The sequence below is a fragment of the Pempheris klunzingeri genome, chromosome 16, assembly GCF_042242105.1.
Source record: "Pempheris klunzingeri isolate RE-2024b chromosome 16, fPemKlu1.hap1, whole genome shotgun sequence".
NCBI classification, from domain to species: domain Eukaryota; kingdom Metazoa; phylum Chordata; class Actinopteri; order Acropomatiformes; family Pempheridae; genus Pempheris; species Pempheris klunzingeri.
The window spans coordinates 13,247,870-13,273,846 of record NC_092027.1 but is presented as its reverse complement, the minus strand read 5'-3'; the positions used below and the strand labels follow the sequence as shown (position 1 = coordinate 13,273,846).

The window sequence follows — 25,977 nt, the reverse complement described above, 5'->3', positions numbered from 1 at the left end:
TTACACACAACTGAGAGAAGAGCTCTGCGCTGGTTTCTGACTGTTCAGCAGATCCAAAAGCTCACTGTGTGCCTGTGTGTTTGGGGGGGGGGGGGTGAAGGTTAGAGTGAGGACAGTTTTCGCTGAGGTGGAATTTCTCAGCCGTGATGCCAGTGGGAGGTGTGTGTTGGATGCGTGTGTGTGTGTGTGCCAGTAGCAAACTGTGTGAATGCAAGGCTATGGTCAGAGTAAAAACCCAGAGGAAAGTTACAGTAGGAGTGAAAACGCGCACGCACACACGTGCACACAAGCAGACGTGCGACGCAAACTGGCAGGGAGGGCAGCAGAAGCCAGCCGTCCGGGACTCTCTCGTTTTCTGCCTCATGCAACTCCCATTTTTCATCCCTTTTACCCAGCAAAAGAAAAAAATAGATTGAAGAATTGTTTGCTTGCATAAGAGGCTGGCTCAGACACGGTGCTCAACATGCTCAGTGCATGTTGTTAAGGCACACAAGGTGAAATGCTCTTACTACAGCACAGTGAAAACCCTACTTTCATGCTCCTCATTGTTTTGTATGTGCATATAAAGGGTCCAATTGTGGTCGGATATTTAATGTCTGCTCCTCAGCAGAAACCACTTAATGACCTCCTCTTTCTGAGTATGAGCAGCTGCATCTCTAGCATTACACTCACTTTCACTCTTTGACCTCTTCTCCTTTTTACATACAACGTTCAAATTAGAAAAATATTTAATCCTGTTTGAACTTGCTGCGAGGAGCCATCACAGCAGTCCTGATGTTGACTCCACTCTGTTTCTGGCTCCTTCATTAAATGCGTTTTAATGTAAATTACCATCGCATCAGTTATTCCATAGTGGAGAGTTTGAAAGCGGCCCCTGCCTGCATTTGTGTAAGAGAGACAGAGTGAGCGGTTCTGCAAGAATTTCCATCTCAACAGAAGGAGCTTATGAAACACAGACACGCAGATAGGTATCAGTGTCTGACACACACACAAACACACTCCCTCATTAGTGGGCCTGCCAACCAACTTGGTGAACTGTAATTATTCAAGAGGCTCAGTGCTGGAGACTCTCGAGGGCAGAGCGATGCTGTGATCTAATGCTTCTGCCAGAGATGTTAGTCTGTATTCATGTGGAAATCAGTTGGCTGGCTGCTGCTGTGGCCCATAGGAGCTCCCAAAGTCATGGGTAGATATCGCCCTCTACTGGTGACAACATGGAAGAACTGATTCTTTAGGCGCCAGTGGGTTTTCAGAATGTACAGTGCAACTTCAACCAGCGTATTAGGAGGTGGTATCACTTTCAAAAACGATGGGAAGGAGATTTTAGTTGTTCTTTTAGTTGTTTCACCAAAAAATTCACCTTTTCTCACTTACCCCCAGTGACCTTAAGCCCAGACAGTTTTGGCTGCCCGAGTTTTGAGATATCTGTCTGTCATAATTCTGCTTCCATCCCAATATAATGGGGATGAAAGAGAAAATTCAATGGAAAAATAACCTTTAAAAAATTCAGCAGAAGTGTTGTTGTTTCTGGCTGGCGAGCAATTTCATTGTTACTACTTTTTATTGACGAAATATACCTCATGAAAACATTGTGTACTGTGGACTGTACATTCACTCTGAAAAGACACAACACTGTTTTCAATTAAATTTCTGAACTAATCTATTTTTTTAATTAACCCTATAGTGCCTTCATTTGTGTATAATTTGATTTGCTGCAGAATTCCATTAATAATACAATATGTATGACCACATTAGGGTGTGCAGCAGAAATTAAAACAGATTACAGCACATGCAAGGAAACAGAATAGAGGTTTTTGTTCTAAGGTTTTTTTCCTCAGTGCACATGTCTCTCAGGACATTTGAGGTGTGAACACCTGATTTTCTTTGTCTTTTCTTGTTAAATGAAAGTGTTGTTTGATCATTTTTGTGCATTGTCATCTCTACCCAAGCTTGCTGTGTGACAGTAAGTTAGTAAGTTGGCAAACTGCTTTCTCAACTGTCTCTGCTTGGCATGCTTTTAATGTCTGAGTAGGCTCACTGTTTAGAGGTGTATGCTATAAGTCAGTGTATGTCAGTTTATGTTTAATGAAATGTGAATGTTTACTTTGCATTTGTCTGAATTTATAGAATAAGAAATCGGATTTAGGATGTGGAATAGGTTGGAGTCTGGTCTCTCGTTTCTAGAACATTTATACATCGACCTGACACCAGATTGTGATGTGTGTTGTTCCCTGCTCTGTTCTGGCTGAGCCTAAAAGGTTTGGTTGTTTGTTTCCCACCTTTGACACCAAAGTTTCTCGAATCTTTGCAGGCGCTATCAGAAACTACAGAAGATTATGAAGCCCTGGTAAGCCCCTCCCCTTTCCCCCCGGCCGGGTAACCTCATTGGCTCTGTGCTCTTCTTAACCTGCTGGCAGAGTCTGCATGATTAAGACCCTGTCCCCAGTGCCCCATGGGAAATTATATATATGTATAACACAGGCACTCACAGGCTTCCATTTTGAAATCAGTATCGCACTTTAATCTTTTGCATGTGGTTTTGGGCAACAGACTCAAACATCTTACTAATTTTTCAACACAGACTGAAAGAAGGCCAAGATTTATTTCTAAAAACCCAATTAAGTGAAATGTCTATTAAAACCAATGGATATTTGCAAGTAAATGTTTAGCACAATTACATATATTACTACTTCCAGCACAAGCCAGTGCTTACCTTGAATTAAATCTTGGTGTTCTTTTCAAATGGTGCTGCTCAGGGTGAGGGATTGTCTGTTGGCTCGCTGTGAGCCAGTGATTCAGCTACTTTTCTTACTTTCTCTTCAACATTATTAGCCAGTAGCCTCTGCCATCACATACACATCATCCATCCATCAACAGGGTCTTCCAATAATTAAAAATATTCTATCTTCTGTCAGTATTCGACGACTTCATGGAGCTTTGCGTAGTTAACTACAGTATGTCATCTAAATGCCCAGTAACCATCTGCAAAAACCCTTTCGTCCTTCAGCTGTGAGTTACTAATTGTCCATTTGACTGTTACTGTGACTAATCACCTACCACGCAGCAACACTGACCCATGATGCTCTCTGTTGATCCACTGTCCATGTAGGATTATTTCTTTCCTGAAAGGCTATATCATCAATTTCTTATCATTTTGGTTTTTCTTTGCTGGACTTGATGGTAATGACACTCTATTGTGTTCAAAACATGTTTTACAGCTTTTCAGCTCTTTTTAGTTTAGATTTCAAGATGCAACCATAGGTGTGTATATGTTCATGCTACCTTGATACAAGCACAAAGGTAATACTCTAAATGGTGCATAGAGGATGAAAAAAGAAAAGCCTCAGTGCAGGGTGGTTTTGCAGTTCCACTTTTGAACAGTAGAGGTCAGTATTGTAAACTCTATTGAAACACTGACAGCTTAAAGCTTACTAAACAGTTTTGTTACACAAAATAGCAGAAATACCTCTAAACTGTCTATTCCACCATGAGTAATGTGCCTGTTATATCTTCTGTACTTGATTATGATTACATTTCTCATCAACTGCTTGCAGCAGTAATGTATCTTGGATAACAGCTGTTAAATGTGTTCCCTGCTTTGGCCTCCTGTGACTCTTGCAGAGTGATTCATTTCTCCTGATATTTGTGTAACTGCATGACTTCATTCTATTATGGAGCTTTCTGGTCCTGATCGAACGCTGCACTGTGCTGCCCGGCTCCAGCTGGCCTTCTGACGGTCCCTGCTGTTTCTTGAAGGCCAGTCTGTCTGCACTGCATCGCAAACCACTGTCGCATTTCTCTCCTTGTCTCTGTTTTTCTGTCTTTCTTAAGCAAGCCTGGTTGCAGCACTGAACTTGTGTTCTTCTGTCCCTTCTCCTCCTCTCTGTCACCCCTGTCTCTGTCTCTGCTGACCGCTCGTTCCTTGTTATGTTTCAAGCCATCTGGGCTTTGCAGCGATACACTGGTCCAAGCCATCTGCTGGAGAGAAGTTTTCTATGGTCTTGTGTGTCTGTGTGTTTGTGTGTTGGTATGCAGTTTTGGTGACCTGCTGTCCTTCACTCTGACGGCCTTCGTGGAGCTGATGGACCACGGCATCGTCTCATGGGACACTTTCTCTGTGGCTTTCATCAAGAAGGTCAGCCCAAAAAATGTCTCATCCACCAGAGCGAGGATTTAAATGGGACTCGCAAAGTTTTGATTTAACATTCCCATAGTAACTTGGAGAACCTCTGTGAATACAAGGTGGCTTAGTATTTTTTTTTACAGTATCAATGTAGAAATGTTATCTCCTAAAATATAAGTAGTCCGGTTAAATTACAGCATGTGTAAGTATGTTATTCTATTTCCAGGTGCTATGTTTTTTTATATATTTTTTTATAGCTGTCGTCCTTCAACTTTTAGCACCTCTATGTCTGTAAAACATTGTATCTCATAAATCATTTAGTGTTTTCTGCAGATTCCACCATCTCTCCTGCTATGTCCTCTCTGCAGATTGCCAGCTATGTGAACAAGTCTGCTATGGACACAGCAGTGCTGCAGCGGTCCCTGGCCATCCTGGAGTCGATGGTGCTCAACAGTCAGGATCTTTACCACAAGGTGGCGCAAGAGATCACCATTGGACAACTCATCCCTCATCTTCAGGGGTAAGTGGATCCGTAGACTGTAGGCACAAACATTAATAATGTTGATCTATTTTGTGTCTCTTACACCCTGGTAAATCTAATTAAACCCACATGGGTAGAAGATAATGAACCATCATCAAGTTAATATTACTGTTTGGGCCATTTTCTAATTCCAGGACTGATCAAGACATTCAGACCTACACTATTGCTGTCATCAATGCTCTCTTCCTTAAAGCTCCTGAGGAAAAGAGACAGGTGAGGCTGCAGTGTGCACACACAGCACTCTCACACTGTACTGTGTTTACGGTACTGTACATTTTCACTATGCAGTTATCTTTAAATGACACATCAGCATTTTTGTAGTGAAACAGTGTACATTCTGTGTATGTTTGTGTCTTTGAATTGTCATGTGTTTATATGTGTTTAGTATAGTGTAATAGTAAAATCCAGTAGAGCAGTATTGATTGAAGCAAGCGTAAAAGCCCAACAAGCCCCCTCATTCCCCTATCTCATCTGTCTCTCCATTCCCCTCTGCAGAAGTGATGTTTTTCCTCAAACATGCTCTCATTTATCCATTTATCTGTCTCTCTCTCTGTCTCTCTCACCTATGTCAAGCTTTGCCCCGTAGCTAATCACATGATCCCTTGTATCAGCACCATAGGGTCCAGCGATATGCTGTGACATTAATAATGAATGATGCTAACCCACAGCTTTTCTCCTATGCAGCATACAAAGTTGAAGACACGCTATGTGGAAATAAGCTTCACAGCACAACTGCATACAGACTGTAGCACACTCGGATGTTGCAGTGTATCTTTTACTGAGGCCATAGGTCTGCTCAGACCAGATTCATGTGGTTGGCTGGCAGCAATTTTACACTTTATTGGGTTGTTTTAGATCATAAGTGAATAATTTCTCATTTTGCAAAGGTGCTGGCAAGTGTGGTAATATAAGTTTATAGGAGACGCCTCTACAGAGAGCCAGTTTTATAATGTGATATTATGGGACTGCACCTGTTCATCATGTCAGGTTCTTTTATACGCAGATGACACATTTTAAAACATGCGAGGAGCTAAAACTATTTTGGTTCTCAGTTTGTGCTCTGTGTGTGTGTGTGAGATGCAGTGTGAGATGCACTGTGAGTGTGGTAAGGGCTCAACCATCAGTAAAGCTATTATTATGATCCCCTCGTCTCTCACCATTCTGCTGACTCCGTTGCCTCCCCCCTCTCCCTCCACGAGCTGCACCACTGACAGAAAATGATTTTTTTTTTTTTGACCTCCTCTCAGACTTTTTTTTCTACATTCACTCACTCACCCTCTCTGTCTCTGACTTTGTCTCCTCACTGCACACGATATGGTAGTTTGATGAGCACATTGTGGACATCCTAAATTGTCCCCTGACAGTAAGTGCACCCTTGATTAGCACACTTTGTAGTTTGCACTGTAGAAGACATCAGTTAGTGCATTTAGTATCCCTTTTTAAGATTAAGTTCTTTTTTGGGATGGCTTTCTTAGTTTTTCACGGCCTGTCACTGCTTACTATGCAGTGTGCCGTGGCAGTTTTTGTTTATTTTGCCTGCATTCATTCATCATTATAACATAGAAAAACCTAAAAAAAGATTTATTTTGTTGTTTTATTGTGTCTCATCCTCTCTCTCCCCCCACCCCCCTCTCTCTGCTCTTCCCAAATTCTATCTTTCTCTATTTCTCCTTCCTTTCCTTTCCCCCTCTATAGGAGATGGCCCATATTCTTGCCCAGAAACAGCTGCGCTCCATCATTCTCAGTGTAAGTCTATCCATGCCCTTCTCCTCTTTACCTCTCCAATGTATCCCTCTGTCTCTGCATCTCCTCTGTCTGTCTTTGTATCTCTTTATTTCTGTTCAGACTCCAGTCTCTGCACCAGAGTCATATCAGACAGGAAAGTGACACCTGCCACTTCTACTGTTCTCTGGCTCATGTCGTTGGTTATTATCTTCTGCACTTATTTTCTCACACCTGTTCCCCTTTCTCTCTTTCATCCTCTTTTTTTGTGTTGAATCTAATTTCTCTCTCTACTGTTCCCTCATCTGACTTATGCTTTCTAATCTTCGTCACTCACTTCCAAATCCTCTTATTCTCCATTTATATTCTCTGTATCTCGAGTCCCTCCAAAATCTGTCTTGTCTTTCTGACCCCAATACGCGTCTTCTCTCTTTCACCTTCTCCACATCTAACACTTCCACTCCCTTCTCCATTTTACTCTCCCCCTTGTCCTCTACCACCCCCATCCTCTCCCTCCTTTCCCTCCTCCTGTATGTCCTCCACACTGTATAGAACGTCATCCGGAGCCCTACGCCCATTAACGATGAGATGGCCCACCAGCTGTATGTGCTGCAGGTGCTCACATTCAACCTGCTGGAGGACCGTATGATGACCAAGATGGATCCCCAGGACCAGGTGGGGGACTGTGAATGGAGAGATTTGTGGATGAAGGGATAACCAAATGGGTAGATGTCAAAAATAAAATGTAATTTAAAGCAATTTAATACAAATGATAAACAGATTTGAAAGAGTCAGTAGTGGTATTTCAGTTGAGTTTGTATTTCAGTAAATGTACAAGCTATTCAAAGAACTTCACAACCTAAAGAAACTTAAAACATATGTAATGTGTTACGAATTACAAAAGAAGAAAAGAAAGTATGTAATTGTTTTCTCCATGTAGCTTGTTTGAAAGTGGAGTGGTAACAATACTTTAGTCCGTCCATCTTTTAATACTTTCTGACTTCCTGTGCTTGTGTGATATATTGCACAAATATATAGTTTGATACCTGAGTCATTTCCTAAAACAGCTTTTTTTATTTTGTGCAAACATCACCCAATAGGAGGAAAGTGTGTATTTGTTGGGAACTGGTTTTGATTGATTAGCATTTTCTGCTGTACTGGGAATTTCCAACAGCAGGGCAGTGAATGTGGGATTGACTCAAAGTAAACCACAGTGCCAATATTTATCATAATGAAGGAACACGTCACAATGGTGTGGCTTTTGGCCAACAATGTAGCTCTATGGCACATAGGAATACTCTTTGGATACACAGACAACACTTGTTTGCAGGATTAATTCATAATTAGGTATAGTCTTTTTGTGGGATTTGTTACCAGTAAGAAAAATATAGAATATCACCAGTCATGCCTTTTGAAATGAGACGTTAGCAAGTAGCCTACATTGCACACGTAACCTCAGATTGTGCAGGTGTGCCAAGAAGAAACCCCAAGAAAACCTTGTCAAGAAAAAAAAGAGGTACATGGCATAGAGGAATTCTCCATTAGGACAGCTGAGCAAGATGTAGCTGCCCAGAGTAATCAGTCATTAATCTTTTATTCAGCATCTTGTGGGCAGTTTGGGTCTGATCCGGCCAGATTAAAAAAAACAGTTATTATAGGTTGGCTAAGTAATGAAAACAGCAGAGATACATGGCTGTTGGCCAGATTGCCTTGGGCACTGCAAGACCCCAGACAGCAGAGACGATACTGATGCGTTCCTAAGTTATAAAATGGTGAATGGAAGAAAAGATGGATGGATTTATGAGCAGCACTTTAATATTCTTCTCTCCATGTGCAGGCTCAGAGAGACATCATCTTTGAGCTACGGAGAATTGCCTTTGACGTGGAGTGTGAGCCCAACAACAGTGGGAGCATCGAGAAACGCAAGTCCATGTACACTCGTGACTACAAGAAGCTCGGCTTCATTGTAAGTTTGGCATGTGTTTCGCAAGGCCTCAGAAATACAATTATTCTGTGGCAGCTTCACACACATGCATGCACACACAGACATGCACACAAGACTCAAGACTGAGATCAGAAAGCAAAACACAAACCAGTCTATCCACAAGGGTTGGCTGTTAATTAGACATGATGGTGTGTGTATCTGTCACAGCGCTACAAAGAAACTGTGTTTGAGCAGCAGTGGAAGGAGTATTCAGATCCTTTACATAGCCTAAGCCTTCTGCTGTAATACAACAATTTAATAAGTAAAGATGTCATCAGCAGTCAAGTTTTGCCAGCAAAGTATACCTAAATTAGAAGAAGTAAAAGTACTTGAAGAACAGCAGTGAAATGGCTGTGACTGATATTTTCATGTATATGACATTATTAGATTGATAACACTGATGCATAATGCATTGTGCTGTTGTAGCTGCTCGAAGTAGAGCTAGGGTTCAGTACTTTATGCACGATAAAGATAAATCAGAGGGTTTGTGAGATGCCTCGACCGGTTATTTTACTGAACCCGTCTGAGAGGTTATAAGGGGGTATCTCTCTATGGTGTTATTTCTAACAACTTGTGAATCATATGACACATTTGGAATCACTGGTTTAATTATAACAATACATTGTAAAATATGTTTTTTTTATTTTGTGTGCAGATTCTCAATCTGAAAAGTAAAGATATATTATAGTGGATAAGAAGAGCACCTCAAAAAGTATAAAACTTGTAATGTAAATGTATTTTACATCACTGGTTATGAAGTGTGTTTACTTTTATATTATATTTCCTCCATATGACTTTTTAATTGTCTCTCACTCACATTCTCTCCAATATGTATTTTGTTTACTACCTTCTTTGTCATTCTCTCATCTTCCAACTATGCATGATGTAATGTGTGTGTGTGTGTGTGTGTGTGTTTGTGTGCGCGCGCCACTGTGTTGTATGCAGTGGTCTAAGTATAGCATAAGAAGTTGAACTAAACCCACTGTGGCTTGGTATAAGCCCAGAGCTGTTTCGGGGCTCTTCCCAGCCACACTCCCACTGCAGTGTGCTCAGAAAAGATAAGGACGATTGGACAGCCTTGTCTCCACTAGTGTAGAGAAAACCCACCCTAAAATCCTTTAGTCTGTTTTCCACGCTAGACAGCTTGGAGACACACAAACATACTGTATACACACATACACATACACATACACAAGCCTTATTTCTCTAGATAGACCTTATCTCTGCTGAGATAATTTGTTTACTGTCTAATGCCTTCAGGTACTTTAAGAAGGGTTTGTTGCATATGCTGGAAATATCTTCCACATATCCATATGAGGGTATTTTGCCTGGGTGACTGTTTTAAGCCTATAAGTCTGCTTGTTGTCAGACAGAATTACAAAAGTGATGAGCCAGATCTCAATGTCTCTTTCATCACCTGCTTTCCTTCCTCCTCTTCCTGTTGCTTTCCTCTTAAACATCCTGTCTCACTGTAGATGAGCTTCAGAGTGATGTGTTTGCAACGTGTATCTGTGGATTTAATCGTTAGTCGACTGAATTCTCTGCAGTATCTGGGAGGAATTAAGTATGATAGACTGTGACAGCAAGGGCAGCATATATCTGCATATCTCATACAATATTTAGATGTTAAGGGAGGTGGTAGCGTGGAGGCTAGAGAGGCAAGCTTGCACCTTTTTTTTGTTAGTTTTTTTATTTTATCTTTTCAAATTTTGGCAATTGTTTGTTTAATCCAAACTTAAAATTGTGTACTTGACAGCTTTGCAAAACATAATGTGTTTTTTTACTTGTTTGTTCGTTTGTTTTTGGTGCATATACATTCTATGGTTTTCTGATAGATAATCCATCACAGTAAATAATTTGTTCGCATTTTAGAAAGCCAGTTACTTCATCATTGCACTTCAAGCAGGGATGGCATTAGAAAAACCTCCTTAGAGGTCTGTTCAAGGACATTTTGACATCCAGAGTCAACTGCTGAAAAGGATTAAAAACCCAGAGGACAACCAAAAAACAAGCAAGGACACCATGAAATGAAGAATGAGAAGGTGGTAGTTTGTTGCTTTAAAGCTCCTGAAAACATAATTTTCCAGTTAGCATTTTACTCTGAGCAATTGGGTTCTACCTGTAGAAAACTGTATAACTCCCAGTGTGATTGCCTGACTGCTGCTTTGTGCCTGGAAAAACTGAACACATTCAGTGTATAATACTGAAAAGAATAAAGGTTAAAAAGAGATTTTTGTAGTATGTTTTTAAGTATGTCTCGCCCTCCCCTTCTGTCTCTCAGAACCATGTGAATCCTGCTGTGGATTTCACCCAGATTCCTCCAGGCATGCTGGCTCTGGATAACATGTTGTATTTTGCCAGGAACCACCAGGACGCCTACATCAGGGTAAGCATGCACATACACATTCATATGTAGTGATACCCCATGTAGAGACACTACCACACACACTTGGTGTGTGTTGGCTGAATGATTTTTATGGTGTTATGTTTCACCTCCTCACCTCCGCTTTCTATCAAACCTTCCTCCCTCCAGCTCATTCACTCTTTTGTAATGTCTGGCTCTTTCCCAAATTGTCTTTCAGCTAAAACTACATTTCATGAAGTTGCTCTACCCAGACAACAGAAATAATTCACTTCCTTTCAGTGTCATTACTGAACAATAGCGTAATGATTTTGTGCATTTTTTCGCTTTTGCATGACAGTCAGTGTGATTTTTATATTCCTGATTAGGACTCATTAATTGTCTGCAATTGTATGGTATTCACGGGTTTGGTGGTTGGTTTCTGGTTCAGGTTAGTTTGAACCAGTTAATGGCAGCCGTCCAGCCCTCTAATTGTGTGTGTGTGTGTGTATATGTTAGTGTGTAACTTTCATAGCCTCTGGGCTTGAATGTGTGAAAAGAGATGTGCCAACTCAGCTCTTATCAGTCAGAGGGAGAAAACACAGCCCCCAATTTCCCAAATGAAACTGTCACTAAGTAAAATAAGTGGGACCTTGATGGCCTCATTGATGGCGCACTGCCACCATCCTCATAATCAGAGCAAGTCTTTCTGTTGAGAGTTCATTATGTTTTTTGGCTTCCAAGCAAACACTTTAGAGGGTCCAATAAGGTCAAACAATGACTAATAGTTTCAGCTATAATGGAAGTGTTTATGGGAAATTGACCGTCAGCATGACAAGCCAGCATGACACTTACTTTAAATGAATGCAAATATATTTTACATATACTTATAATCACACAGAACTCTGCCAATGCTATAAAATACTATTGATGATTGATAAAATGATTAGATTTAAAATTTCTGTTTCTGGCAACTCCTGTTTGTAGTTTCACAAAAAGATACAGTGGGGCAAAAAAGTATTTAGTCAGCCACCAATTGTGTAAGTTCTCCCACTTAAAAAGATGAGAGAGGCCTGTAATTTTCATCATAGGTACACTTCAACTATGAAAGACAAAATGAGAGAAAAAAAAATCCAGAAAATCACATTGTCTGATTTTTAAAGAATTTATTTGCAAATTATGGTGGAAAATAAGTATTTGGTCAATAACAAAAGTTCATCTCAATACTTTGTTATATACCCTTTGTTGGCAATGACAGAGGTCAAACGTTTTCTGTAAGTCTTCACAAGGTTTTCACACACTGTTGCTGGTATTTTGGCCCATTCCTCCATGCAGATCTCCTCTAGAGCAGTGATGTTTTGGGGCTGTTGCTCCCTCCAAAGACTTTCTATGGCGTTGAGATCTGGAGACTGGCTAGGCCATTCCAGGACCTTGAAATGCTTCTTATGAAGCCACTCCTTCGTTGCCCGGCCGGTGTGTTTGGGATCATTGTCATGCTGAAAGACCCAGCCACGTTTCATCTTCAATGCCCTTGCTGATGGAAGGAGGTTTTCCCATTCTGTCTCTCATAGTTGAAGTGTACCTATGATGAAAATTACAGGCCTCTCTCATCTGTTTAAGTGGGAGAACTTGCACAATTGGTGGCTGACTAAATACTTTTTTGCCCCTCTGTACATTTTAGACAGCAATGCATCCACAGTGTCATTGACACTGACAGTGATGGAAGCAACACAATGCAATATTGCTGAAACATTTCACATAAAGGCTTTAATCTGCATTTGGATCCAGATTTCTGCTGTTTTTATTCATTTTATCTAAATTCCAGGAATATTGGGGCTTACAGGGCACAAGAATGAGCTAACCCAAATGTCAGACTTATAACCAATGAGTCATGAGGAGACGTGGTCCTTGTGTTTCTTGTCTGGCTTATTTGATTGTCTGTGTTCCTAGATCGTCCTGGAGAACAGCAGCCGAGAAGATAAGCACGAGTGTCCATTTGGCCGCAGCAGCATCGAGCTCACCAAGATGCTCTGTGAGATTCTGAAAGTGGGCGAGCTCCGTAAGTCTACATCAGGAACCAGTTCTTTATTATCTCACTTTAGTTGTTTTGCTCACAATATCTTCAGAATGAGCATTAAGACAGTAGACTGCGGGACTGATTTACCCATAGAGATGCATATACAAAAAATACAAACATACACATACTTATAAGTTCACACATTCCCTCCCCATTACAATGAAAGCAGCCATTATGCTCAGTGACTGTGCTGCTGGGAGTTCATTATTTAGTGATGCACCTCGCCCCCATTGAGCCCCTTTCAGCCTAATATACCGCCTTTGGGAGGCACACTGTGCAGAGAAAGAGATGCTGTGCCCACGTCCACTCCAAATTGATGTGCCCTTTTCATTTGTCTTTACTTGTTTAAATGGGTGAGTTGGTCTCAGTTCCGCTCCAGACTGACCCCTGCTGCTCCCTGTAGAGGGAGACGGCATTCTTAGCTCAGTTTTAAACTGATGTGCCCTTTTCATCTGCTCCTGTCTTTTTTTCATAGAGGATTTAGACATGGCTGCATTGCAGGGTTCTTTACTTCATGTGCAATTTGTAGCAATGACATCAGATGTTGTTTTCATGACAGAATAGTGTGCACTCCTGTATCTCTGTCTTTAAAAATACATTTCACCCAAATTCTCTCATTTGTCCCTAACATTGCTGATAAAACAGCCAGAATACGCATAAATGTTTTGTTTTTTCTTAACATTTCCTAGCATATTGTAATTTTCCTGTTTTTTAATATGCTCTTATCTCTGCCAGACTCTGCTCCAGTGCAAAATGTCTCCACCTTCCTCCCAGTCTTCATCAAATTCTGAGCAGAGACATTGGCAGTCAGCAAAGGCAGATGCATTTAGATATTTTATTTTAACCAGAAAGGTGTCGTCTCCACTACTTTATTACACAAACATAGTTACCCATCATGGGGTGAGTGAGTGGAGGGTTTTATTCCAGCTAAGGGGACAGGTGCACAGAACAGATCACGTCACCTGTGCCGCTATGTGACATGTGAACATACATACTGAGCTTTTAGTTTTCCTTATTTTAGTGATCTGGTGGCTCCTAATTCTGTGTGTTTATGTGCATCTGCTTTTTTGTCTACACAGTGTGTCTCGGGGCTTTATTTTTACACAGTGACTCATTAGTTTTTATCCAAAATGTGCTCCAAAGGACATGCCCTTTTGATCTTCCCTCTTAGCAGGCTGGAATTGCTTCCCTTTAATCTCTCTTAGACATATCACTTTGACCTCATTCATATTAAAATGCAGATTAAGCCACCAGACTTGTCCCTAAATAGGGAAACATCTTTATCTTCAAGGCTTTTCTAACCATGAGGTTTGAAGGCTTATGCAACAGAGCTAAATCTCTTGCATGAATGCCAGGCCATCATTAAGAATAAGACTTTGTTTCTGAGAGACTTACTTGTTCAAATACAAACAGAGCTGGAGTGAGTGCAGGATTTCATATAACTTACTCAAAAGATGCACACAATACGCAACCTGTTACAAATTCTGCCCCAACATGTTGTGATTTTAATGTTAAAGTTAACATTTGTTGTTAGCAAATAGCACGCATCATAATAATGATGATGATGATAATAATGATAACAATAATAATAACAACGTTGCAGTTGTTATTGTTGTTACATACTGCATAAAGATTGTGTCAAGTCCCTGCAGGACTGTGTGCTGGAGTTGCAGTGACCTTGTTCTGGGCCTTTTTATTCCCAGTGGCTGTATATTGTCCCCTTTACTGAGGCTGTTAGCCTGGGAGACTGAATCCACCATGAATATTTAAGATGTGGTATAGAGAGTTTTTTTGTGTATGTGTGTAAAATGGGTGGACAGATAAGAATTGGAAAGGTGAATCTATGACCTGCAGAGAATGACTTATCTGTGTGAGATGCTGTCTGCTGCCATAATAACAGCACATACACCTGGCTCAGACATGACATGATTACCATATACACAAGTAGGTCATCTATGGGCACAGAGTTAACAATTATATGCAAAGGGAATAAAGCAAAACAAATCCCTTGCAGGTAGTCACTGGGGACAGAAGAGGAAAGACAACATTTCGATATATTTATATTTACTGCGTTCCAAATCCTAATGTTCCCATCCATCATTGTCACAACTCCAGTAAATATTTGCACAGACTCGCACCCACAGAGTTTTATATGTGTCTTATCCTTATAGGAAGATGCCAGTGTGTCCCAGAGTCGTCATGATCTGCACTGCATCTTTTCTTGTAGAGAGCGAAGTGTGTTTTTATACACACCCCATTAGCCCTGCATATATTAACATGCACTAACAAACCTACGAGTAGGATGAACATAACACGGGCCAGCCAGATGTTATAAACGCTTAGTGAGTAATGGCGGGTCATTAGAAGAACTCTAAGTGTGTGTGTGTAATGTAGGGGCATGAGCGTATGTTTTCCCAGAGGAAAGCAGGGGAAAAATGAGTCTCAGCTCTGCCATCATTCAGTTGACCTTTCAACAGAGAAACAATGAAATACCTGACACTAATGAGGATGTTGGAGGGTGTGCCTGTGTCTCTAATCAGTTTGAGCCAGAATAATATTAGAAAACGTGGTGCATTTTATTTCACCAATAACTTGAAGAGCAGCAATGACATTTCAAGCAGTAATCTATTTCCTGTTGTATATGTACATATATGGAGCACCCTGAAATAATTTTTAGTCAGACTGGAAGGGCTCTAGGGAAGGCATTTTTAGTCGATATCCATGGACCCCAGGGGATGAAGCCTCCTGACATTGGTGTTTCGCTTTTCCTCTGCACCAGCACGAGGCTGACATTTGTGTATTTTAGTGAAAAATCTTGAAAGGCACAGGCCTTTTTCACAGGAGCCATTTTGACATTTCCTACTATTCATAGTAGGAAAAGCTCAGGTTTTACTAATAACATTAGCAATGGCTCTGCTGTATTCACGTGTCTGACGATGGCAATGTAACAGCAAGCCAGCATGTTCACAATGAACGGAGTTCATCCTTTTGTTGATTTTATCATTTACTGCAGTGTTTTTCCTACTGAGACATGCCAAATGTTTTTTGTGAAAATAGCCTATTGGATGAATTGTCATGAAATTTGATTCAGACCTTTATGCCCCTCTCAGGACGACTTGTAATGACTTTGGTGATCCTCTGACTTCCAGCAACATCATCAAGTCAAAATGTCAATTTGTTGATATTCTCTTGTAAACATTCCTAAGCCTAAGCGCTGCAAACCAATGCAAGAGATGGGTGACTTCAAAGTAGCTGTACCTATTAAATGTTTCATAGCGCAGAGCAAATCTGTGACGCAAAGCTGCTGGTGGACACTTCATTAAAGCAAACTAGAACACAAGCACTCTGTAATTCTCCATTAAAAAGTCATGGCTGTCTTTCAGAGACAGTTTCTATAAAAGTAGTCCAAACCCCTGGTGCAGAAAAAAAGTTCTTTTATTTAAATATTCCATTTTTTTCCTCCGCATCACTTTGTGGATAAAGGCTGAAGAAAGAGACAGTGGATTAATGGTGACAGCGGTGACGTCTTAGTGGCTCATTTGCTCTCTCTGTCTGTGTGAAATGCCTGTATGGCTCTGGCATAGGCCAGACACTCTTGTCTTGTTTTCTCACGGGGATGAAACACAGAGCAATTCTGGATTTGCCGGTGGCTGCTGAAGTTGCCTTTCTTCCCTGCTCGCCTCCTCAAGCTCTCTTTGTAGCTTAATTTTTCTCGCTTTTTCTTTCATGCTCTGTCTTTTTTTTTTTTTTCCTCTCTTTTTGGGTCTGAAGAACATCTGTCCCTCTCAGACTTGTAATCGTTTCTCATGCTTTCATGCTCTGGTTTTCTAGCTCATGAATTTTGACGAAATTGACACCAATATACAAGCAAGTAGAGTCTCACCATTTTTGAAATAAATAACAGAGAGGCCACACAAAAGTCTGCCGTGACAGTTGGCTCGGTGCAACAGATTTTCTTCCATTCCACTTTTCCATGTAGTGCTTTACTCGCTTTGAGATGTTATGACATCCTCCCTTTTGGTTGTTGTTGAGATTTTATTTCTATGCAGATGTGGTCTGGAGAAAGGAGGTCAGGCAGCGTGTTTGGTAGAATCAGCTGTCAGTGCTGCTAGATTCTACATAATTCATAACACTAGCCAGGTGTCATTCTCTCTGTCTCTCTCTATCTCTCTCGATTCCTCCTCTCTCTCATCTTCTTCCATTAATTCTTACTCTTTCTGTTTCTCTCTCTATCGCTCTTGCATTTGTTGTTGCTGTGCCTCAGATCCTAAAAGATTAATTGTCGCACCATGTTTCTGCTGGAACACGGGGCTTAATGGAATCTGAGTTGTTGAGGCGCCAAGCCATGACTTTTCAGTCTCTCCTGTTTAAGCTGGCCCATGGAATATTTATGAAGTTATTTAGAAAGGGCCAGGCATGGTGAGTAATGGCCCTTCTTGGTGATTCACGGTGTAGCTTCTCGTTGCTGAGATGGAAAGCTGGGTGGTGAGCCATGGCAGGTCTGAGCATGGACACACACACGCTACCAGACACACACACACACACACACATTAAACTCAAAAAGACACCAGACCTGTGTATGTAAAAGCACGCACGCACGCGCGCACACACACACACACACACACACACACACACACATACTCGGAGGCAGCTCTGGGCAGGTTCCAGACTGATAGTCACATGATGTCCTTATATTTGTAACTGTCCTCCATTAGAGAGCCATCCGCCAAGGTCAGAACAAAAAGCCATGTTCAGCACCATAGACAGCTCCATTGTATGTCTTAATACACCAACGCAATACATCATGAGGAATATTTGGATTGATTTTCTATTTAGGTGTATTTATTGATTTTTTATTTTTTTTCCCTCTTCTCAGGGACAGTATTAAGGGTGAGATCTTCCTTTTTAGTTTCTTAGTTATGAGCGTTGCATTAGAGAACGATGGCCATTGGCTGAGACAGAATTGTATCATCAGAAGAGTGAGGCATTTTCAGTCTGCGATCCAAGCTGAGTGAGCTTAATGTAGGTGCTGTATATGGTATTTGAATCAATTTGCAAGTGTCTTACTTTTTGTTTAATGATTAAAGAACAAACGAGATCGAACTGACATGCCAATGACATCTTTCATTTCTTGAGATTAAAACTAAATTTCCCATTAATTCTGTTGTCTGTCTTTCCAAAGACCCTTCATATGTCCCATCAACTTCCATTAGAAGAAAATCCAACGCTCAATATTTGCTGAGAGAACACTCCAGAAACACTGTGTGAAGTATGTGTGTATGCAATGTGCTCACGCCCAGCAGGTGAGTCAGGGTCATCCAAACTCATTAACTGGACAACTCCCACTGTAATGACATCCCTGAGCTGCTTGCTGTGCTCTGATGAAAACAACAGCACAAGCTAACACATACACACACTCTTGAGAAATGCCCCAGTGTGAGATTGAAACGCTGTGATGTGCTTGGACTGGTCAGTGGTGTGTTACTGAGTTCTGTAGTTTTAACACACACATGCTGACACTCATGGCCATGGTCAAAATCAAATGTCATGTTTGAGCATGCAGTCATGCATTGAGGCTGAAGAGTAAATAGCACCAGAAAATGTCACATCTCAGATGTACTAAGTTTTAAAAACATGCTAAAATGTTTCAGTTCTATAGAGTAAAAATATGAAAAAGTCTGTTAAAATGACATTGCATCACGTTATCTTGAACGTTTAATTCTTGATAATCTAATTCAGAAGGTTTTTCTGAAACGTAACATATTTATCTACTATTTGAAACATTGCAGATTATTAATTTCCATTATTCATTGTTTCTTTTAATTTTAAGACACAACTATTGTTTCTACAGCTCTTATACATGTTTGGCACATACTCTTAGGCATGTACTTTAAACCTAATGGGAGTTGTAGTTGGGCTCTAAATACATAGATGTTTTCCACTCTAACATGTGCAATCAAACATTCATGACTAGGCAAACGTGACACAGTTGTGCTTGAGTCATGGAAGCAGTGAATTCAGTGTAGTGAATGTGTAGATCGTAATGATCATACTGGAGGACTATAGATTCTGCAGGATTTTTTGTAGGCATTTCTACGGACATTTGGGTGTTTGTTTTTTTTACACCTTGAAAACCTGCAACCCATCATGAATCCAAGCTCATGCAACTGTAGTTCTGCATAATTACTACAGTCTAAAAATATCCACTTTGGGGGTTACGGTTTCAAACTTAATAGACTTTAATAGGATTTATTACATTTCTGAGCCACTGAGAGAGACATTTCTCTCACATGCTGGCAAGTTATTGTCAGACATGATATTATTGAGTAATCAATATGAAAGTTAATATGCAGTTGAAAGACTTGAAGGAATGACATGCTGAACTATAGTGCATGAAATTTACCTTAAATGAAATGTTTGTGTCCTGTCTTGTTTATCATTTTAAGTGCACTCCATCTGTAAGCAGTTGCTTTCACCAATGAAGTATCAGTGGGATGAGAATTTACATCAGATATTAAACATTAGCATGTTAACATTAATGCGAACTAACCATTAGCTTGAAAAGTGATCCCATTTGAAATGACTTGTTAAGTCTCAAGGTTTTAGCTGCTAATCTGTGCCCTAAATCTCCCTCCATGAATCATAAGCAAAGTGGATGATGGTGAGAGGAGGAAAGGCCAAGTGTAGAATCCCAAGTATCTCTCAAGTTGTGACATGAGGATCTATTTAGCAGTCAGCAACCACTTCACACAGTTGTCAGTTGCAGCCTTGTGTTAAAGGGGGAGCATCCTTCAGGGTTTTCCACTCTGTAGCCTCAGGCATACACCAGCAAAAGGTTTTTAAATTGGAGTGCACAAATAACAAACTTGACAGATGGATGGATACTTGAAAATCTCAAGTTTCGAGCATCCTTTGAGTTTTTCAGACACTCCTGTCCCGTGTCAGCTCTCAGTGACCCTTGGTGTGCTGAAGAAGTGCGGCACAGCCCAGCCTATGACAGTGCTGCCATTTTGCTTTCATGTTTTCTCCAAGGACACTCTCAGCAGCCCGTCCCCCATACTTACCACTCAAACTTTTTATTTCAAAATCTACACACCGTGCTCTCAAGAAACTGAAGCTGTTTTCCAGGAAAAGCCCCAGGAAAGAGGAAAGAGACAAAACACTAGCATTTCACTAGACACACACACACACACACCCTCTCAGACAGTGTAGTTGATTGAAGTCCTAGCTGAAGAATAGGATTAGGAACACATAGGAATAGCTTTTGGAATAGGAAAAGGTTTGGAATGTGAAAATTAGTTTTCATATAGTTTTATTTTAAAAAAGTAACGTTAAATGTTATTAACTTTTGTTGTTTGCGTTTTCATTTTTGCTTTGATTCATCCAATGGCTGAACGGCCCTTGAAGCAAATTCTTCAAATTCTTATTTGGATATAGCCAGTGGTAGCAGAAACCTGTCTCCCACTGTAATAAACACAGCTGAGAGAAGAGTCTTGCAGCGGTTTATGCAACCACTGTCCAATACTTTTGGTTTCTCCTTTTCAAACAGCACAGACAGAAGAGCGCTCCCTGTTAAAGGAAAGATGGAAGATGCTTCATTTTTGCACAGTTACAGTGTTTTCATCTCAACTGGTTTTTGATGATCCCTATCTATTATTTTATCGTATGATAGTCATAGTTTATGCACACACACAGGCTGTGTCTATGTGCTTTCATGTGCGTGTGAATGTGTGCATGCAGACATATGTGCATGTGAGCTGGAGACTTTTCTTTTGTTCTGTTGTGATTAAACAATTCTGTTTCCGCATTTGGGCAAACTCAGACAGACTGTGTCTCTTTATGTAATCATGACTCACACTGTCTGATTTGAGATTTTCCATCAGAAGAGTCTGGCAGGAGGAGCATATTATAGTCCGTACTGTAGCCCCTATATCTGATGTAGTGAAAGATGGAAGATATGAGTTCTGTTTTTGTATTTTTAATAAATGTAACCCGATGGCAGCTCTGACTTGATAGAAAACTCACAGCTAGATGCAGTTGCACAGAGCTTATTGTATTTGAGAAAATATGAGTCTGTTAAAGCAGATGTACTGCTAAATTTGCTGGAGATGTATCTCGGTCCAGAGCGCTGATGGACTCACTGCATGCCTTCCTCAGTCTTATTTTCCCTGCTCTCCATCTGCTGCTGTCCCTCGCTCCCCCTCTGTCCTCTAACGCATTTTGACCATTGTTAGTGACTCGGCATGCTAAAATGGTTTAGTTACACAATTAGAAACCACAGAGGAAATAAGCCCTTGACTTTTCTCTCTTTTCATCCATATCTAATCACGGTTCCTTACATGTGCCTCATCCTCCTTTTAAATGGAAAAAATGATGCAAATAAACTCAAAATAACTAATTCTCATTGGATTATATGGACAAATAATTTAAGTTTATTTTGTAGTGCTATGAATATTTTTTTATATCTCTATATCTATTTTAATGTGAACCACTGACCTCATTCTCCGGCATCTTTATTTAATGATCATTGTGTCAGAATTGGAATAGAAAGCACAACCCAGCAGCCCCACTGGTGTGGCCCAAACATTATAAAACTGATTCAACATTTCATAGATTCCAATCTCAGAGACCCAGAGACGTCACAATTTAAGTTGACATATTTGGGCCAGAATCTACCTTATCAGTGATAGCAAGATGTTAATTAGCCTAGAGGCTAATTAGTTTTCCTGCTGAACTCTAGTACGAATGGTAATTGCTGTTCCTGCTTTGCCATTTTATCTGTCTGACAGACAAAACATCTTTGTGTGGTTTCTGTTTGTGTTGATCCATGGATGTTATGTATTAAGAGAACTAGATATCGTATTCCAAGGTGGTGCCCCACTTATCCGCAAGGCTGGAAAACCTTTTTAGGATTCTGTGTTTTTAAGACCATGGACAATGCACGTCCAACTACCTGCAGACATTGAATGCAGGAGAAATAATTGTAATACAGCTTAGCTCTTAGAGAAAAATTGTATTTGACCTAATCCCTCAAATTGTCACGGGACTCGCAATATTGATCGGAACCACTCTTGACACAATTGCTGCACAGCTCAGAGTTGTTCCAGGGGATGTGTTGAAGTGTCCCCACTCTGGGTCTGACAAGTTCAAAAATAGTCAATAAATTAAAGCTAAATTAAAGCTAGCTACATAAATCTATGTAACATTTGTTCCACATTAGAGCATCATGGTTAGTGAGAAATCTTTGATAAATGAAGTTGTTATAGACTTACTATGCTATAAGCCTTATATGCATTACATTGACACGGTGGTGTTTGCTGTAGCAAGAGAAGTACATAGTCAGCTTGCTAAGTCATCTAGCCAGCCGTGTTTTGCATCTCTGTGTACCTGCTGCCTTTGCATCCTGCACACATGCAAACAGTGACAGGACCGGAAAGATGGTGCTGACGCCGCTTGCTACACACACACACACACACACACACACACACACACACACACACACACACACACACATGCATACACACGCATACACACACACTTCCCTTGTCACAGTTGGACATCGGGGCATGCTGGTATTGTAATTAGAGTGAGGATGACACTTTTCGCTGTGTATTCATCATGTGGCATCGCTGCAAGGTGACTCTGGGGGTTGTTTCGCTTACTTTGTGCACATTTATAGACACGCATACACACAAACAAATGGACCTTGACAGATGTCAGGGTGGCATTGAGCCCTCACGTCTCTCTCTACCCACACGTACAAACAGACACACAACCGTGCACACATAAAGTTTAGCCACCTCTCTTTTCTTCAGAACTCATCTGTGTGGTGGCCAGTTGAGTAATTAGCTCTTAGTTGACGTCACAGAGCCCTCACGTTGAATGGACTTTGAGAAGAGCGTGACAGGCGACAGCTGTCCCACACTCGGTCACGCTTGCATTCACAAGCATGCACGCGCACACACAAATCGAGGCACATATTCAGTGCATGGATGACAGTGAACCCTGACCTGAGCCCAGCCACACACTTACCAGGAGATGGATGAATGGAGGGAAAATGAGACGAGGAGAGAACTCTGTACACCCCCTGAGTTGTCTTGCTGTCATGATGATATTGTGTGATGTTGTGGAACCTCACTGTGTCTAATTTAGTCTGCAACCAATGACTTGGAACCCCTCTCTGCCTACAGAGCTTATGACGCATTCACATCATACCGTTCAGAGCGTAATCAGGAGCAGCTGAGGCAGAACAGCATCAGCTTCCCAAGTTGTAATTCAGTCATAGATATTGTGAATTTCTAACAGCGATGTTATATCTAACTTGATTCATAAGTGTCAACAATCTTCCTGCAAAATAACAAATATAATATATAATCCAAATATATAACACAGCAGCAAAAAGCAAAATTTAAATGATGTGACTAGAAGGCTAGCAGTGAGGGTAGACATCTAAGAAAAATGTGTGAATGCTCATTCCTCTGACATTGTGTGAATACAGCAGTTTGGACAAGAGATTCTGGTTTTTCATCAGAAATGTTGTATGTGAACTTCTCGAATTCCTGTGTGTTTGGTTTTACTTTGTACTTCAAGTCCCTATCTTTGCTCAAGAATGGCCTGGCAACAGGGTAGTAGTGTGAGTGGGGATATCTGCTGTCGATGAATAACTTGAATGCCAAAGATTTGCTGGTTCTAACTGCCTAAATGAGAAGATTTTCTGTTTGCGTCATTGTACGTGGAATACTGTACCTTTTTGGGATTTGGACTGTTGGTCGGACAAAACAAACTCCCGGCTCGGGAAATTGTGATGGGCATTGTTCACTCTACATTCTGAAGACAATAATTTAAAGAAAATGGATAAATCGAGAATAAAAATAAGTTGCAGCCCTTCTGTGGCACTGTAACTGAAAGGCTTTCAGCTTTTACCCCGTTGAGGTGTCCTTAAGCAAAACGTCACCTCCCCATCATGTCCAGTAAGAAGTTGCGCAGTAGTTGTGTGTCACAACAAAGGCAATCAGTTGTACCACCAAATCATATCAATTTGTCATAATTTTGTAGTCGCATATGGTCACAAAGCGCTGCACCATAACCGTAAAGCATCAAGTTCCGCTCATTCATGTGGGCATATGGACCAGCATAACCTGAACTGGTCATCACCGTGTCCTGTTACCTACTTTATGGGTGGTACAGGCACTGAACATCTGGCTGTACAGATGGATGTAAAGCATGCAGGACAAAGAGAACTCATTACAGCCCATTTTCCAATCCATCTAAATTGACTGCTGTGGACCCATATGCTTGCCTAAAAGAGTCATAAATAGTGACTCAAATTCAGAGAGAGTTCATATCTACCCTGCTGTGAATGGCGTGTCATCCGGCTACAAGTAGAGTTCATTGTGTTTATGCATGTGTGTGCGAGAGTGTGTGTGTGTGGTTGTGTGTCCCCGGCTGTGTGACTCATCCACCGAAAAGTGTCAGACTCCTCAGGCACTTGATGTGTCCAGTCGCCCACCCAATCTCCGTGACCATGTTAGCCTGCCTGTGGGAGAGAAGGCTGTTTCTCAACGGAGGGAAGAAAGAATGGGTTTTACATAACCTGTTTCAACCAATTAAGAGTCCAGTTCACAGTGGTTAGCCCCGGGTTTCGTAGCCATTTTAGTGACATGGGTCATGGCGTGATGCTTTCAATATCTAATTATTTTTTTACATAGAAATAGACTATTTAAACTAAAGGCAGCTATGGAAAAAGACCAGAAGAAAGTCCTGGTAGAATGCAGCTGAACTCTGAAAACTGTTGAAGTGCTGCTATATCTAGTCACCTCCCAATCACAGATTTTACAGAGGCAGTTTTTCTATAACTGCTAAGACAAAATACCTTCTCTGCACTGTGACACCCATCAGTCATCTTCATTTTGCTCCAACAAAGACAGGTGTAATTGTTGTTAGTAGAAAGAACTTACTTTATTTGTTCCACTGTGAAATGTGTGTACTGTATAGTTCCCTCTCACCCATTTGTCCTCTTATAGAGAGACATTTTTATGAAGTAGCCTCATTTTTCCAGAGCCCTTAATGTGAAAACAGTAGTGACACTTTGGGGTGTTGAAAGTAGTTTCCTAATGGTTCCCTGTTGCCAGTTTCACACAAACACATGTACACACACAGTGGCTGCGGTCAGCCCCAGATTAAGGTCGTGTGCAGCCTAACGATTTGGGGCAAGCGTAGCGAGGAGCTTGGTGTTTTTTCTTCAGTAAAGACCTTCAGTACAGCCATTCCAGTCACTAAGCCCCATCAGTCAGTGTGATGTGTGGTACAGTATTTTATTGTATAGCAGATGTTTTTATTTCATCATTCAGCAGCTTCAGTGTCAGAATAATGCTGAAGCATTGCTCTGGGGAAAAAAAAAGTGATTTAAGGCTATTTAGACTTAAAGCAATAGTTACCTAATCACAGTAACATGACTTTGCACTCATGCAGTGTCATCTCCATTCAGAGGGATAAATTTAAGTGCGTTTGTGCAGTGGTGAGAGTGATTCAATCGTGACATTACATCTAACTGGAAGACAGCTGCAATGCTGAAAAAGGAGGTGCTGCACTAAATTGTTGAATTTTTATTAACCCATTCTGCAAAAACTGTACATTCAAACAGCTGATAATTCTAAAAGAATCAGTGAAACAGTCTCGACGTATTAGGATAGCCTTCTTCTGTCTTTCAGTGTACTGGGTTTGAGATGGAACTGTGGTGACATTCAGCTTTAATTTGAGGGTGTTTGCATTAATGAACCAATGTAGAAATCATAGCCCTTTTTATACAAACCCTCAAGGGTAAAAAAGAGATGTCCACAAGTCATTTGAAATCCAGTGTGCTGGAGTAGAATGTAAAACTGGGTGTTCAGGACTACATTGTGATTTTTTTTTTTATTCATTTGTACCATAGATACAAGTATTAGACCTCATACCGTTGTGTTTTCATTGCATGAGTGTGCGGAAATGCACACCAGCTGTGCCCAGATTTCCCCGTCTTAAATTATTTCCTCAGCATGGATGAATTATGTTTGTTTGATGAAATATTCAGTGATCCACACTCTGTAACCATTTGGGTAAGTTTGCGATAGAAATATTACAATGCAGAGCACCGTTTGTGAACAATTTTGAGCATCAACACGCTATAGTGATTTTTTTGCCTCATTGCGGT

At 40.8% G+C, this 25,977-nt stretch overlaps 1 protein-coding gene across 4 annotated transcripts in view; it reads left to right on the top strand.

The window, feature by feature from the left end:
- elmo1 (engulfment and cell motility 1 (ced-12 homolog, C. elegans)) overlaps positions 1 to 25,977 on the top strand; it is a 104,619-nt gene that overhangs the window by 43,118 nt on the left and 35,524 nt on the right. The window contains exons 7-16 of one of the 4 annotated variants that reach the window (XM_070846123.1): positions 2,312 to 2,347; positions 4,036 to 4,135; positions 4,492 to 4,643; positions 4,799 to 4,877; positions 5,986 to 6,027; positions 6,360 to 6,410; positions 6,939 to 7,061; positions 8,224 to 8,352; positions 10,652 to 10,756; positions 12,662 to 12,770. In XM_070846123.1, coding sequence (XP_070702224.1) covers positions 2,312 to 2,347; positions 4,036 to 4,135; positions 4,492 to 4,643; positions 4,799 to 4,877; positions 5,986 to 6,027; positions 6,360 to 6,410; positions 6,939 to 7,061; positions 8,224 to 8,352; positions 10,652 to 10,756; positions 12,662 to 12,770 — 926 coding nt within the window. The remainder of the gene's footprint in view (positions 1 to 2,311; positions 2,348 to 4,035; positions 4,136 to 4,491; positions 4,644 to 4,798; positions 4,878 to 5,985; positions 6,028 to 6,359; positions 6,411 to 6,938; positions 7,062 to 8,223; positions 8,353 to 10,651; positions 10,757 to 12,661; positions 12,771 to 25,977) is intronic. The other 3 variants (XM_070846124.1, XM_070846125.1, XM_070846126.1) reach the window with 3 other exon arrangements.